The sequence below is a fragment of the Toxotes jaculatrix genome, chromosome 2, assembly GCF_017976425.1.
Source record: "Toxotes jaculatrix isolate fToxJac2 chromosome 2, fToxJac2.pri, whole genome shotgun sequence".
In the NCBI taxonomy this organism is placed as follows: Eukaryota; Metazoa; Chordata; class Actinopteri; family Toxotidae; genus Toxotes; species Toxotes jaculatrix.
Window position 1 is genome coordinate 11,069,712 of NC_054395.1, and position 16,246 is coordinate 11,085,957.

The window sequence follows — 16,246 nt, forward strand, 5'->3', positions numbered from 1 at the left end:
TTAATTGGAGGGCTTTTAGAGCTGCTAACCACAGGTAAACTTAACTCTTTTGTCATGTAACATCACATCTGCAGTGCTCAGCTTAATGAGGCTTTATTTAAACAAATACAAATACATTTGCAGGAAAAAAAATAGCCATTAAACACCACAATTTTTCATAAAATACCACTATGCAAATAAAAGCACAACCTTAATAAGGAAGCATATTAAAGCCAGCGTGGTGAATGGGAAAGTATGCTCTTTTATCTATATATCTGGCTTATCAGCTGCATTTAGATTGTTTATGCTTTGTCCACTGACACTACAGTTAGCGCTATCCTACACACTGATGAGGAACTTGCCATAATAAATTACAATTTGTATATTTAAAAAAAAATCAGAGATCAGGGATGTTTCTGTTAGTTCAGAGAATCACAGGTGTGTGTTCTTTTGTGGCTGTGGATGAGTCACAGATACATTCCAACATGGTCATAACACTGTGTAGTACAACAGAAGTAGGAAAATTACAGCGCCAACTATAACTCTCGCGCATAACTGTCTTAGTTCTTATTGTGGTTTAAATGGGTTCAAAGTCGAAGAAGCGCTTGATATCGTTGGTGTCGACCGACGTCATGTCCAGCACAAATCAAGCGGACTTTAGGAAAAATAGGTGCTACACAAATTCTGCTATAAACAGTACATTCATCTCCATCCTGTTCTCTTCAGTTAGTCTAAGTCACTAGACTAGTACAGCATATAAAACTGTGCCATCTACTCAAGATTGTCAGTAGGCGTTGAGAGGAAAAATAAAGTTTATACTGTACTAAAAATTCTGCAGTGAAGCATCATCCCTTTGGCAAAGTGCTACTTTATTCCTTATGTATCATTTATTTAAGGAAAGAAATGAGGAGAAAAATGTAAACAGGTGGCAAAGCACAGAGCTGACAGTAAAGCTTTAGGATGGAAGCCATCAGCAGAAGGAGGGGAAGTCTTCTGCATGTGACTACACCTCAGCCTCGTTCCTCCTCTCCTCACATTACTGCTTCTACAAAGGAGAGGAGCGTTTCCAGGTATTAGTCAGTGTCACCGTCTTCTGATAAGGTTCAGTGACTGATTACGTATTTGTTGGAGAACTGATTGATACTACGCTGGTTGTCTATGGGAAGCTCTCAACCTAGATCATTCAGACTTGACTTAAGATTCTACCGTGATCATGAGTGTGTTTTAGTTGTATTTACATCCCGGATTTTACTGGAGAATTGTTGTTTTTGGTCAACATGCTGAGACCGCTTCTGATGAAAAAGTGCCTATTTTCACCCTTTTGCCATAAAGTGTTCACATTCAGAGCACCGTTGAACAGCTTGTACAGCTGTAAATATGGACACTTACACATTTTACACAAAGAAATGATAGTTTACAAGCCTGTGAACACACTTTCATCATGTCTATGGAGGAGATTTATCGAGTCTGAGGAAAAAAAAACTCTGATGTTCTCACTCTGAAGTCATTGCGTTTATCTCAGCCAAGGCATTTATAACAGAGAGCCTGCACTGTAAACTGAGGGTGTGAAGTTTGTAAGACGTGTCTATTTACCAGACAGACTGGGTCTAACAAGAAGCTGCTACTGGTTACATTTTGGGAAATGTAGGATCCCGGGTTTATAGAGGCTGACACATCCTAGGAACTAAAAGTCAGGATGTCTCTGCCACTGCTGCTTTTATTTCGATTGTCTTGTGTGAGTCACCTGATACCAAATCAATGGACAGCCCCTTTAAGCTGTGAAATTCCCCTCTTCAAACGGCAGTGAGCGATAAGAAAAAGGAGAATAAGGAGATACAAGTGAACAGCACACAGACACGAGGCAAGATATCTAACAGAGAATTTAGAATTTAGTTAATGCAGTAAATCTGCAGCGTCTAAATAAATGAATACAAACCTGTTTTTTAATGTCAGTTTGTGCGTAAGCTAATACGATAGATGTGTTCAGCTTTTGGTAATCTAAAAAAAGAGATATAGCATACTGGTGGCTTCAAACAAAATCCGTTTTGGCTTCTAAAATCCTATTGCATATGTCAGTGAATACATCTGAAACCTATCATATTCTAAAAGTGCCTATATGCAGGAACGATGGACCAGGAAATGTGAAGGTGGGGTTACTACAGGGGTGTTTGTTGCTGGGATGCTGGGTGCAGGGATGTCCCCCAGGTGCTTTGAACCAGCTTCAGCGCTTCCCTGGCGTGGGTCCTCTGGCCAGGGGTGCCAGTGCTGGGATCCGGCTGCCTCTGCCAATGGGCCTGCTCCTGGCCCCAACCGACCAGGCCTGCTTCAGCTTAGCTCCACCGACAGCCCTGCCTGGACACGGACACGGACACGGACACACACACACACACACACACACACACAAAATGTGTGTAAAACTTTTTAGAACTTTAACACAGTGGAAACCCGTGTGTTCTTAAATGCTGTTTACCACCAAACAAAGCAGCCTGCATTACCTGTGATGTGAGTATAAACAGGGAGGATTCATGACATCAGAACCTTGTGGTGACACGGCCACGTAGTGGGATAAATTATCTTTGATAACGCACTATGAAGTCACTGAGGGTATGCTGCGGCTACATCACAAGATTTACGAGGGGTGATTGATTAGCTCGTGGCATAAGATAGAAGAGTTCAACTTGACATGATTCAGTTAATCTAGTTACAACCTCTGCCTGGCACTATTATTACATCCCTCCTTCTGTTTGTCTGACACAAGAAACCATAGTGGAAAAACTGCAACATAAAATTTTTACCAACAAGCATAGGCGCTTTCTATAGCTCTCACACTAAGCGTTGGGGAGGTAGGTGTAAGCAGAGGGTGTATGAATGCTTTACCTTGTGCTGGCTGGGTTCTCTGGGACACCGCAGTCCTGCGTGAGTTTTGTTTACAGCCCTCCCTGCCCATGAGGTGAGCCTTCCAGGCCTGGAACAGGGACAAAGTAGCTCAGTGAGTCCATTCCTCTCCCCGGTACCTTCTCGACTGGGACAACCACGGGTGACTGTAGGTCCAGTCAAGGCCCCAGTGGCCGCCCTCCCTCCCACTAACACTGCAGTCTTTCATTGGGTCTACGCTCAGAGTTCTGGCAGCAAGAGTGTGACTTTCTGTGAGTTTCTTCTTCCCTAAATTTTAAGGATGTGTGAGGTGACAGACTGCATGTTGTGAATCATACTCTGAATGCGAAAGCAGATGAGTTGCAACTAATAATGTACATTTTGACCTATGTCTACATTCCAGCCAGATGGTTATTTCCAAAAATTTGAATTCTTCACTTAGAGTTCTGTCCAAAACTTTAATTTCTGGTGTTGATGCAAACTGGGACGGACAGGACCAGGACAGGTGCTGGTCAGACTGATTCTAGCAGGCAGGGTGACTCCTTGAAAGACGGACTGCATCATTCATTAGACTCGAAAGGGGGATAAATGAAAGGCGATGCTGTCGTTACATCCTGTGGTGTGGCGGAGAATCATGTAAACACAACATCCATTTTAAACTTCTCTACCACACAAAAAGTGGACAGACACCAAGGATTAGTGACGGCTGAGCAGCCTCAAGGGTGCTGAAATATGAGCACTGTTTACTTACTACAACATATGATAACTATCCTCCCAGCAGCTATTTTTTGTAATATAAAACACTGAGGTTATATTTGCTGGATGCTGGATTTTTGACAACATTTCCTCATTTATCTGTTCATCTGTTGATTTATGAGATTACCAGCGGCAAAGAAATTTTTAACTGCAACCTTATGCTGTTCCAGGCCTGGGGAAAACCGCCCCTACTGCTGGGACTAAAGGAAAACAGAACCTTTATCAAAAGGAGAATGATACATTTCCGTCCCGCGTTTATAATTACTGTTAAAAGAATTGTATTATACTGAACCACCATTTTCTACAAAAAATATTTAAGGAGAATTCAGCTAACAATTTAGACTTTACTTCTCTTTAAACTAATAGGAATGTGAAGCATGTGATGGCATTTACTTCATCTTGAGACAAATGAAACAGCCCATTTAGAACAAAGGCTTCTCCTCCTTTGAAGTCTTTGAAGGCCAACAATGGTGGTGTTTTACCTCAACACCTGTTTGCTCCTCAAGCCTAGGTGCTCTTTAGTTTCTGTGTTGTGAACTAAAACAGAGAAAATAGAAAAGGCACGCCGAGTGAAGTTCTGGCACAAATTCTGTGAAAACCTTTATCGAACTTAGAGTCACCACATACCCAGCTTCTGTTTCTAATTCTCGTAAAAGGAACTATTTTATTATCTAGGATTATCACATGTGAACATATTTGAATAAAATACCACAGCACAACCACCATGCAACACATCACGTTAGTACTTCCTTAAATCCAGTCATTCAGTCGCAAAGATGAGGGCAAAACTGGTACAGTTGGTTCTCACTTGTGTAACCAGTATGTGTAAAAACTCACCTCTTCTCCAGGCATGAAGTTGTTGTGACACAATGGACAGTGGTTGGAGCCTTTACCGGAGATGGGGGCTGAAACAGAAACACAACACCTTTAACTCACCTGTTATACAATTACAGGAAACACTCCAGAGAAAATGATGAAATTACAGCACTGAAGGAGAAACGTTTTAAATACAATCTACCTGAAAGGAATGCGAATTTTAGGTTAAACAATCTATTCTAACTTCATGAAAATTTCAAATTTGTGTTTACCAACAGTGGTAAGAGAGACTTGAAGTTTACTGTAATACAAAAGGCCTAGTGGTGTCAATTATTCATGGAAACATATGGTTGGTGATAGAGATGCTGAAAGCAGTTGGTTCTCAAAACGTGTAATTCAATTCAATTCAATGTTATTTATATAGCGCCTTCCACAATCAAAATTGTCTCAAAGTGCTTTACAGAGACCCAGAGCCTGACCTCAGAGCAAGCACTTAAAGCGACAGTGGCAAGAAAAAACTCCCTTTTAACAGCCTTGAGCAGAACCTGGCTCATATGGGGGACTTTCCTGCCGATGGCCGGGCTGGGTGAAAGGAGGAAAAGGAGGAAGACAGGACAGCTAGGAATGGAGGAGAGGAGGAGAAGGACATGCAGCATAATACAAACAGGGTTGGCAATGGACAATGTTAGAGGGCCAGCATTTAGATTACAGTTAGTGAACAGTCAGTGGATAATGTGTGCTCAGCAGATTACAGTTATGATAGGAGACAGAGCACAGAAGCCAAAAGCTGTGATGACTGGTAATTATTTACATTACAGTCTGCAAAGAGTATTAATACAATATTTATCTGTAGCAGAATGGAACATTAAACGTGTTAGAAATGGATCATTGTGAACAATAAACAGAAGCAGGTGGGTGGAGCCAGGACCACAGACAGAGAACGTGCAGCTCTGGAGCCAGAGATACCTGCAGAAAGGTACAGAGAAAGAGAGACCAGAGAGAAACAAGCACAGGACTACGGGACAGAGAGGACACAGAGTTAATGACATGGAATAAAGGCTAATACATGTGAGAGTGGGTCTGAGGAGAGAAAGAGAGAAAAGAAGAAGTGTGCAGAAGATCATGGGATGTCCCCCAGCAGCCTAGGCCTATAACAGCATAACTAAGGGATGGTTCAGTTGCCTGATCCAGCCCTACTAAGGGCTATGTCCTTAACTGTAACAGTGTCTGTAGAAATAATTGTGACTAACTATAGGTTTAGTCATAATAACTAAGACTGTAACTACAGCTAATTATAAGCTTTGTCAAACAGCACTGTTTGCAGTGCACTGATGAAGTCAATTTCTCCTTCAGGTTAGTAAGTACAGTAACAATGAATGAGTATCCAATTGGAAATAGTAGACACTCTAAGAAGAGCTGATCTCAACTTTTAGACAGTAAATACTGGTAACAGGGCTCAATGGCTCACCAAAAATGTGATGAAATCAACTCTATGGAAAAGTATAATGAAAAAAGAGGAGGTTCTAGACCTGAGGTTGATGAATATGTGTTTCAGGAAATGTGTCTTTCTTTTTTTTTCTTTTCCAGAACAAAGCCAATGGTTAATCTAATGAGGAAGTAAGTTTTTTGTTTTGTGAACTCTGTTAGGGGAAGAAGGAAAGCATTGAGGCAGAGGTGAAACAAAGAAAATGCTTTGACTAACAGATTAGGATACCATATGCTCATCAGATTGATGATATCAAGTATAGTACACACAAACCAAGACACACACAGTGAGGGTTTAGGACTGGCAACAGGGCAAACTTTGTGGGAGTAAGAGCACAGTCTCATCAGCTTTATTTGACAACAGTCATAGATATTACAGACAGGAAATGTGGGGAGAAAGAGGGGGTGTGACATGAAACAAGTGTCTCTCAGTTGGGAGTTGAACTGCGGACAAATTGCGGTTTAGTGGTATTCGCCTCAATCATTAGGCTATGGGACATCCACTGAAGGATTCATTTATGTTGAACTTTGACCTGTAGTTGATGAACTGGAAACTCTTTTGACAGAGTTGACCTTTTAGGGAAGGGAGAGCCAGAGGGTCAGAAATAGAGAAAGCTATTATCTCTGTCGTGCCATTCATACCACTCTGCTCTGAATATAAACTCAAGGCATGGTTTGCAGTCAGTCCTGAGGAGTCCATGCTTTATGTCCCTCTCTTGAATGAACAGTGTTAGCTTTTTTTTCTGTTTAGCAACCAAGATAACTTTCAGTTAACAGCACAGCTAGCTTGACATGCTGTTGTAGCAGGCTAATACAAGCAAGTTACAGGTTAGCTCGTAAAGTGCAACACTTCCACCAAGTGTAGCGGCTTTTATGTAATCTACTACTTTTAGGACAGTCTGGCAGGACAATGATAACATCACATACAACCAAAGTAACCCAAAGCAGCAAAGATTTTATCACAGTAGCACTGTGCATGCTGTATTTGTTAATGTTTTCATGTTTGTGACCACATTAACGTGAGCCCTGTACACGCAGGCAAATTGTGGGACCAACCTTTATGGGAGAGAAAGATAGGAAAATTTGGCTGTTTATTTACATATTGAAGTTAAAGTGTCTGAAAGATGCTTATGTTTTCTGCGGTACTCATTTGCTTGGTAAAATTCTTAGTTAAAACTTTGACTGCTATGTTACCTTATGGCAAAAAAAAATGATGCTGCATTCAAATACTGTACTCAAAATAGAATACTTACAAAATGACTTAGTAAACTAATTGTGACACAGGCTGCTGCCCTTTGCCCCAGAAGGTACAACAGTAAACATTTGTGAAAATCATTCATTTTGTCGACTGCAAGTTACATTAATATTTCATTTGTGGCTGACATATAATGAGCCACAGTTTTTCTTGTTACTTTTCTGTCACATAGAAAATTAACTAGAAAGAGTGAGACAGAACTCACGGTTGCAGGCGGGACCTTGGACATGGCGAGTAAGGTCCTCAGTGGCCACAGCCTCTGAGCAGCGGGGGCACTGACTGAATTTGGACCTGTTTTCACATTCACCCAGCAGGTGCTCGGTGAGGCTGGATATCTCGACTACCTGTGAACACATTGCAGAGCTGTACACAAAGTCTTTGTGCTGTATTACTGAGGTGGTGTGCACCAGGAACACATCTATTTTTAGAGAAAACAGTGACAAATGTTCTAGAAATGTAAAAACCTACCTGTCTACATTCATCACAGCGTCGCAGCATAGGACAGTGTTTCCAGTAGTGAAGGTCCAACCCTTCCTCTGTGAATGACTCATCCTTTTTACCACAGAATATACACAAGCTGAAACAGAGTGCATACGTGCATATCTTATCAAAGCAGTGGCCTTAGCACTTGAACAACAATGACATAAACATAACTAATACACTAAATGAAAGTTAAGCTAACACCTCTGCTGGAAAAAGAACTGGCAGTGTGAAACCTGTGAAAGTGAGACTAGGATAATATGCTAAAGCAGAGAATCTTTATATGATTCCAATAATTTTTTAAAGTTTCCTTTGGGTTAAGAGATACTTACTTGTCCAGACAGTTGATAGATTGTTGGACATCTGCTCTGTCTGTTATCTTATTCTGGGGCGGTTTTGTGGCAGCTGGGAATAAAAAAGAAAACATCTTTCACTTGACTGCACCAGTTGGTGGTCTCTATTTCAAGTACCAACCAAATGAGATCCAGCGTTATGGAACTAAAAGACAGACAAAGCTCTGTCTATGCATGCTTTGAAGATATTCAGACAAACATATTAATGCATCACTTAGACAAAACTACCAACCAATCAAAACATTGTACTGTTTTGGTAATGGTAAATGATTTTTTTTTTTTGTTTTCCCTTTCAGTGCCATGCTGGTGCAAAAGTGACTGACTACCATGGTCTTTCCCACTGATGTCATTAATTGTGGCACATTTAAAGGAATTTGAGCTCATGGACCTTTCAACAGAGTACATCAGTGCCATACTGCTGTTTTGCACCATAAAGCAACATCCCTTTATGCTTTAACACAACCCAAATCAGACCTAACAGTATACAGAGTGTAAGGGTGTTTTACCATATTAAAGAATATAAAGCTTTTGTCTACATTTTTGTTAAATGTGTACGTACGTGCTTTGCCAGCTTTTTGGGACTCTTTCTCAACTTTAGGAGCTTCCCTCTTGCCCATTTGTCCTTTGGTGCTCTCATTGCTTTTCTCCTACTCAAGCAGAGAGAGGTATAAGAAAACAAAGAAATGTTATCACACAAGGAAAGTTCTAAAAAAAAAAAAAAAAAGTAAACAGTGTCTTTAGACAGACGCAGCTGTGATAAATGGTGGAAGTTCCAAGACTGTGAAGAAGATCTAATGCACTGGTGCTGTGATCTGTAAATGAGTTTCTGACCGCCTAGAGAGTAAAAATTCTGTGTGGAGTCATAAATACAAATTAGCAGTCATTACGAGAGGTGATGTAATTGCAGTATGATGACAGCTCCACCTACTGTGATCTCTTTCAAGGCAGCCAGCTGCTCCTGAAGAGAGTGGATCTCCTCCTTCTCCCTTTGGCCCTCCTGCTGACCACTGCCTTTCTTCAAAGTCTGGGTGAAACGTGACAAGCCATCAGCCACTTAGTCATAGTCATTTTATTATGATGTCCTCTTTTACTCAAATTCATTTTCATTTTCAAACTATCACTTCAGGATCACAGATCTTTCCTGCTCACCACACCAGCTTTCATTTCATTATTTTCTTCTTTGAATGTTGCATGGCTTAAAGCTCTGCAGACTCCTGGAGCTGCAGTGATGTGGTGTGGTTGTGTTGGCAACAGCTTATGCAGATGAGTGCTACTCAGCAGCCTGGCCATTACGTAATGGGAAGTCTAGCTCTCTAACAAGGCCAGTGAGAAATTAAGCTTGGTCACTGCAAGAGTCGAAGCCTTCATTGCACCATGCCAGCTTCAGAACACAATCTGTCTTTTTTACTGGTTGCATTGTGATTACACTAGTACACAACAAATGGCACACTTTAACATATTTTGTGTTGATAATATGAAAAAGTTTGTTTCTAGTGAAAATTCACAAACAGATAGCAATGGCATGGTGAGTCTGAAAGAAATACAACACTATATCTGTATCAGAACTATCCCATCAACATATAAAGCACATGTGTGCATCTGGTCATTTGTTTAACCTTATGAGTAAAAGACAGACACAACTGTCTGTGCTGAATTTGGCAAAGGAGGCAGCGGTGACAATTAGCTGTCTGTGCAACATGAAACCCCACCTCTTCTTCCTTGTTACTGTTAAAAAAAAAAAAAAAGACATGAAGTCATGTGCTCTCCTCTTAAAAGCTGAATTCTTTTCAGCATGAGAGCACTCCCATCTGCCATGTCTAGCAGTTTCTCTGTCCACCTACCAGCTGCTACTCCTCTGACTACAATCTGTCTGAATAAAACAAACTGTGTGAACACACCCTCAGACTGACAGTTTCGCTTCAACACTGTGAATGGAGACACTCATATAAATGACGGATTACAGTTGTTTCTAAAATCCACTCTTTAAGTGAAGAAGATGTCAAATGTTAATGAAAGATTCACTTTTAGCGAAAAAAAAAACCTCTTCTTGCCTGAGTCTCTACCAGCTTTCCGTCAATCTTGGCAAAGCCATCAAAGAGGGTTTTGTAGAGGAAGTTCTTCCGTGCAGCAGCGTCGTTGGGTGGAAGGTAGCTGAGAACAGCACTTTTGTGCTGCTGGTACAAGGATAAGATGATGCGCGCTGCCAGCTCTCGAACCGTTGATGCACTGTGCTCCAACGCCGCAGTGCAGAACTAACAGAGGAAGACAGGCTTTCTATTAACATGTGAACATCAAACCAAAATTTTGACTAACTGGATATTACTGTTCTGACATATGCAATTTTCAGCTTTGGTCCAACCTACTGAACAGAAACAGCTATATAGGAATAAGGATTTTTTTTGTTGTTGTTGACATTGAACTTATTTGAAACCTTAAGTAAGATTTAATTTGGACTTTTGTCTCAGATATTTTCAGCTCATATCTTGTTGCGACTGGTGATCATAAACCTGAGAATCACCATAAACAGTTAAGTAAATGGGTTACAGTCAGCTATTTACAATCATCTGATTTCATAAATGCCACTACTAATATAAACCAGGTAATTGGAATAGGGTAGGGGATTAGTGAAACCTGCTCGAAATCTCCTGGACAAAGCCACACTTCCTGGCTGTGAGAATGTGTAATGGCTTTTTACATGTTACATGTGAATGGCAAAGACTTTATCACACTTAACTATTTGTAAAATTCACAAAAGGGTTATATGTTATATAGAAAATAATCTACAATCTAATTACTGCCCTGCTGCAGGCTAACAGTAACCAGGATACTATAGTGCAGTTAAACCCGAGGTCCACGTTCCTGTATAACCTGATTTCTTTGAGTAGACTTGCTTCATGTGTGTCCGTAAATGATATGATAGGTGGAGTTCCCCTGGGTTCAATTCTTGGGCTTCCATTTTTTTAACTTCTGCCAGATCTCTAACCATAACCATGAAGACTGAGCACACCTACCCTCATTCCTTAATTCTTACACTAGCTTCCAGTTAGTCATAGATGAGTGTTGTCACTAAATATCTCTAAGAACATAAACCTAATGTGTCCCTCAGCTCTTTTGGAAACGGCTCGGTTCTTCAGCAGTTAACAATACAGGTGCACTCAACTTCCCCATGATCTTAAATGTGCCCCTACTTACTCAATACTAAATAAAAAACTGCACTTTGTACTTTACTTGTGCCTTTGATTCAGTTTTTTAACTTCTGCTATGTTGAGCGACTCGTTGGACCACTACAAAGTCACTAGCTGCAATGAAACAGTGTGTTTTGTTTTTACTTTATCAGATTTTTTCATCTTTATTTTGTTTTTGCATGTTGTTTTACTGGAATTCTTAGCCATGTGTGTATCAGCTTAAACTGCCTTACACAGCTGCCATACAATTAAATGTAACTTGTCTTCACTATAGTATCCTGGGAAAACAAGGCAGGCCACAGAAAATCTTCAGTGTGTGCTTTTAAACACATAAATCAACAAGTCAAAGTTATATGAAGCAATATTTGTTATATCTGCAGGTTTCATGTACAAAACAGCGACATTGTCAAGAGAGTCCTTCAAGGGAGGTGCGTATCATGACGTAAAAAGGGCCCATTATCCAACATAATCTCTGTGAAGAGACCCGCAACACAATGGTAAACCCGTCAGTGGAGGGCATTAACATCCAGAGGTAAACTGTGCACAAAGGCCACCCATCCCTCGCTCAACAGTCTCAGGGGCAGCTTTCTATTATTCTCTGTTGTCTTTGCCGAGCACTTCTCATTTTAATTACAGGAAATTCAATCACCCCCTTTTTTTCTCTCTGGCCCCCTCGTCAAATCAGATCACCCAGGTAACAGAAGAGCAAAAAGGAAAAATGTTCAAACCATAGCTGGGCTAACGCTGTTAGAGCTGTCACAGAGGCTACGTTGCATGAGCTTAAAGAGTCAATGAAAACAACAGATACTGGTCGCCGTTTCAGCTGTGAATTTTAGGATTTAGTCATTTACCAAGTTTCTTCGGTGTATTAATTTAATTGAAAGACAACTTGTGGTATATTTCTGCCACTTCTTTGTATTTGGCGGCCAACCAGAGGCATGGTGATATACAATATGCAGGTTTACGTCCATATTTGTGGGGTTAGATCTTAACAAACATTTTCCTTCCTTTAGGACTTATTTTTCTTTTTTTTTGTAAACCCCTTCCACTTTCACCCTCCCTGGCACATGCTGATGCTGGCAATATCTAGTGTATCTGTCTCTATCTACACATACATTTGAAATTGTCTAATGCTGTCTGGCCACAACATATTCTGGCCTTATCTTTGACGTTCCATTGAGATTCCTGGTAAGCCATTGTGCAGATGAGATTTGGTTCCAGTTTGCCCACCAGTTTACAGAAGGTAATATTCCACATTAACTTCAGGTGCTTTGTGTATCACCCAGCCTTTATCAGACACCACACTGTGGACAAATATCCCCAAGGTTTTAAAAATGTTTTGGATCCTTGATTTTTCTCCCTCTAGGGGCTGATAAAGGCTGAGGGCATAGGCTGATAAGATGTTGGAAGCATTCCTTTGAGATTCTGGTCCCTGTTAACATGCCTGCATCATCTGATGTCTGCAGATTTGTCAGCTACATATTCATTGTCGAAGTAGCCATTAAAAGATGGTAAACTGTGGCCATGAAGGGATGAACATGGTCGGCTACAACAGTCAGATGGGCTGTGGCATTCAAACCATGATTGACTGGTATTAAATGGCCCAAAACATTCCTAAGAAAACATTCCCCACACTATTGCACCACCACCGGCTTGGACTGTTGACACAAGACAGGCTGGGTCCACAGATTCATGCTGCTAACGTCAATTTCTGACCCTCCCATCTGCGTGGTTTAGCAGAAAGTGAGACTCATCAGACCAGGCTACGTATTTCCAGTCTACAGTCGTCCAATTTTAATGAGCCTGTGTCCACTGCAGCCTCGGATTTATGTTCTTAGCTGACTGTTGTCACACATCCACCTAAAGGTTTTACGCTCACCATGTCACTTTTCTGCCCACCACATCAGTAAACAGTGGTTACTTCAGTTACCATAGCCTTTTCAGCACAAACCACTCTCACCATTCTCCTCTGGCCTCTCTCATCAACAAGGTGTTTCCGTCCTCAGAATTGCTGCTCACTGGATGTTCTTTGTTTTTCGCATCGTTCTGAGTGAAACTCTAGAGACTGTTGTGGGTGGAAATCCCAGGAGATCAGCAGTTTCAGAAGAATTCAGACCAGCCCATTTAACACATCAGTCATGCCACATGCTAAAGTCGCTGAGATCACATTTTCATTAACTGTAGCTCCCGACCCATATCTGCATTTAATGCATTGCATTGCACATGACTGGCTGATTGAATAAACCTATGAGTAAGCTGGTGTGCAGGTGTCTATAATAAAGTGCTCAGTGAGTGTCTTTCAGAACCCATGCCTACTGAAGCTTTGGTTTAAACCAGGTGTGTCTTACGTGTTTCTCATCAAATTGTTTAACGTGATTGTCGGGACAGGAGCGAAGGCAAGACAAGGAAGCTGTGGAGAACAGCCCTTCTGTCACATCTCAATCTAGACTCTAATCTAATGTTTCCCAAGCAAACACAGGATGCAGCCAGCACAAAAGGAGGCAGGCGTTAAGCAAGCATGCAGTAACATGCAAACACAGGCCACCCAGTGCCACCTATGTGGCTTTGGCTTGAGAAGGTGGAGAAACTTGGAGGACAAACCTTACAATTTGCTCTCACTGATAAAAGCCAAGTCAAGTCAAGAGGAAGGATGAGTGGAGGGGGATGGGTGGAGGACCGGCCGTAAACTATAGAGGGGAGGACAGAAGTACTCGTTGTCCTGCTCAGCATGGTCAACAGTTGGATCGTTTGCATGTAAATATTAGGTCACTGCTGGGAACCAGAGGACTGCAAGGGACATAAAGTGGATGCCAATGGTGACAACACTGACTCAGCTGACTAGAGCTCACTGACAGCCTGTTTAGGTCATAGTAAGAAAGGGAGGGACTGCTCTCCTTTCAGTTATTAGTCATATTGTAATTACTAAGCCAAATGTAATGGAAAATCATCAGCTTGAAGGAGTAATACAGGCATTATACTGTATGTGCCTTGTGCAGTACATGTGCTATCATGTTGTGGAGGGTATGTCAGCTTGTTAGCAGCTTTAGTAGAGAAGTGTTTGACAGCCTGTTAAATTCTGACCATCAGTACTTACAGTGGTGGTTTTTGTGGCTGCTGCTGCAAATATTTTGTACATTTCAATGGATAATGGAACAAACATCTTATTATCTTATGATAAAAAACTGCTCCTGATTTCTGTAAAGACTTTGGGGTCAGACCAGATCTAAATTTGGTTTCTCAGGCAAAAGATTGATAATTAACTTGCACTTGAGCTAACAGGTTGAAAAAGATCACTGTAATCACAGCCACTGTTGACATCCATAATTAAGGAAGCCAACATCACAGCAAAAAGAATGAATACATGCATTTCTTTAAGGCCCTTTACCGTCATGACATTCTCCAGGGTGAAGCCAGAGTTCTCTGTACCCAGCTCAGCGAGTAGCTTCTCGAGCAGCTCGGCCCGACTCTGAGCCAGGCGAGAGGGGAAGTTGGATTTGAAGGGCTTCACCAGCTCACCAGGGATTACCTGCAGGGCCCGTACATCCTTCAAAACAGCAATTTCCTAAAAGAGGGGAAATGAGAAACAGACACTGAGTCTAAAATTTACAGTGTTAAGATCATGCAGTGTCTTTGCAGACTTACACCTTTAAATTAAATAATGCGTGTGCTGAAAGGCACTGACAAACCATAACTGTGTGATGTTACACACAGTGATTTGTCACTCAGCACAAGCATCCGGCGGAGAGACAAGTCATGACAGAGAATACAAGTGTACAATTAAAGTATGACGGAAGAAAGCTCTTGGAGAAACTTCTCTCAGTTGCTTGCTATTTTAGTCTCATCAGGTGAGTGGAATGTATGTCAGAAACATGGGACATACACAACACACACACACTCACACACACACACAAAAAAACAGAATTTGTCCTTGAAATACAAAGAAGCATTCAGTCTTTGCTCTAATAGACTTCTGAACAGAACAGACCAGGAAGGGCTGAGCGATGATTTCAGAGGGCTGAGACTCATGGTCACAGCCTGCACAGTTATGACCTAAGCTGAACTCATTGAAACAGAAGCAACTGTAGCTCTTAAAGACAGCTTTTCTTTTATAGTCAACACACACACAGTCCTGCATAGGAACAGTGTGACAGACTCCACTAACCAGACAAATGTTACACATGTTCGCACAGTTAGACATTTACCTTACCTACATACTATATGTCCTCACAGAATCATCCACAACACTTTCCCCCACCCCTCAGTAAAGTACGCAAATACCTAACATCACTACCAATCGCTTTCTTCCAAAAGGTAGTCAGGGTATCTACAACATGGGGCTTGTTTGAAACCTGTGACAGATTATGACAACACCTCAAGACACCTCCTAACTCACCATGTACATCAAACTTGAGTGAAGAACACTGCAGCATGCAGACAGTGAGGCCTTTGTAATCAATATCATGTTCGGAAAGCAAACTTAAGACAATTCAAGTTAGTATTCTTAAATATATTAAATAACGCTTGGATATGCTCTATTTAATTACAGTTATTTACAATAACTATATATATACTATATATATAGTTATTGTTATAGTTATTACTATATAACTATATAATATATACAAATATTTCCAGCAACTGAAAAAGCCCCTCAGCCAGGTGAGCGGTGGACACCTGACAACACCAACCAATAAAATCTGAGAACTAGGGCCAAAGATGCACACTCTATGAAATCAGCAACATCTCAGGTTCAAATCCACCTGAGGATCTTTCTGGATGTTCCCTGGATGTTCCCTGTCAGTTCCCTGTCAGTTCCCTGTCAGTCTCTCACTAAAAATTAAAGACAAAATGGTCCTAAAATCTTAAAAAAACCAAAAACAAAACCAAAAACAGAGGCAAGGAAAAAGGAAAAGGGGGACTTAATCCTTGAATTCAAAAATTCAGAGATAGACCAATCAAAAGCACCAAACTCTTCTCCTTCAAAGTTTGCCTTTGGTGGAAAGTTGGATTGGGTGTTGCACATGTTGGAGCTGTTCCCTCTGTTTGCTTTCTGTGGAGCGTGT

At 41.1% G+C, this 16,246-nt stretch overlaps 1 protein-coding gene across 2 annotated transcripts in view; it reads right to left on the minus strand.

Moving 5' to 3' along the window:
• Positions 1-77: 77 nt before the first annotated feature.
• The window catches only part of cep104 (centrosomal protein 104), a 29,882-nt gene continuing 13,713 nt past the window's right edge, over positions 78-16,246 (minus strand). For both annotated transcript variants that reach the window (XM_041066172.1, XM_041066165.1), the window contains exons 13-22: positions 14,569-14,745; positions 10,050-10,250; positions 8,927-9,022; positions 8,558-8,645; positions 7,978-8,050; positions 7,634-7,742; positions 7,371-7,509; positions 4,447-4,514; positions 2,857-2,944; positions 78-2,331 (exon numbers count right to left, since the gene is read on the minus strand). In XM_041066172.1, the coding sequence (XP_040922106.1) occupies positions 2,201-2,331; positions 2,857-2,944; positions 4,447-4,514; positions 7,371-7,509; positions 7,634-7,742; positions 7,978-8,050; positions 8,558-8,645; positions 8,927-9,022; positions 10,050-10,250; positions 14,569-14,745 (1,170 nt within the window). In that variant the 3' untranslated portion in view covers positions 78-2,200. The remainder of the gene's footprint in view (positions 2,332-2,856; positions 2,945-4,446; positions 4,515-7,370; positions 7,510-7,633; positions 7,743-7,977; positions 8,051-8,557; positions 8,646-8,926; positions 9,023-10,049; positions 10,251-14,568; positions 14,746-16,246) is intronic.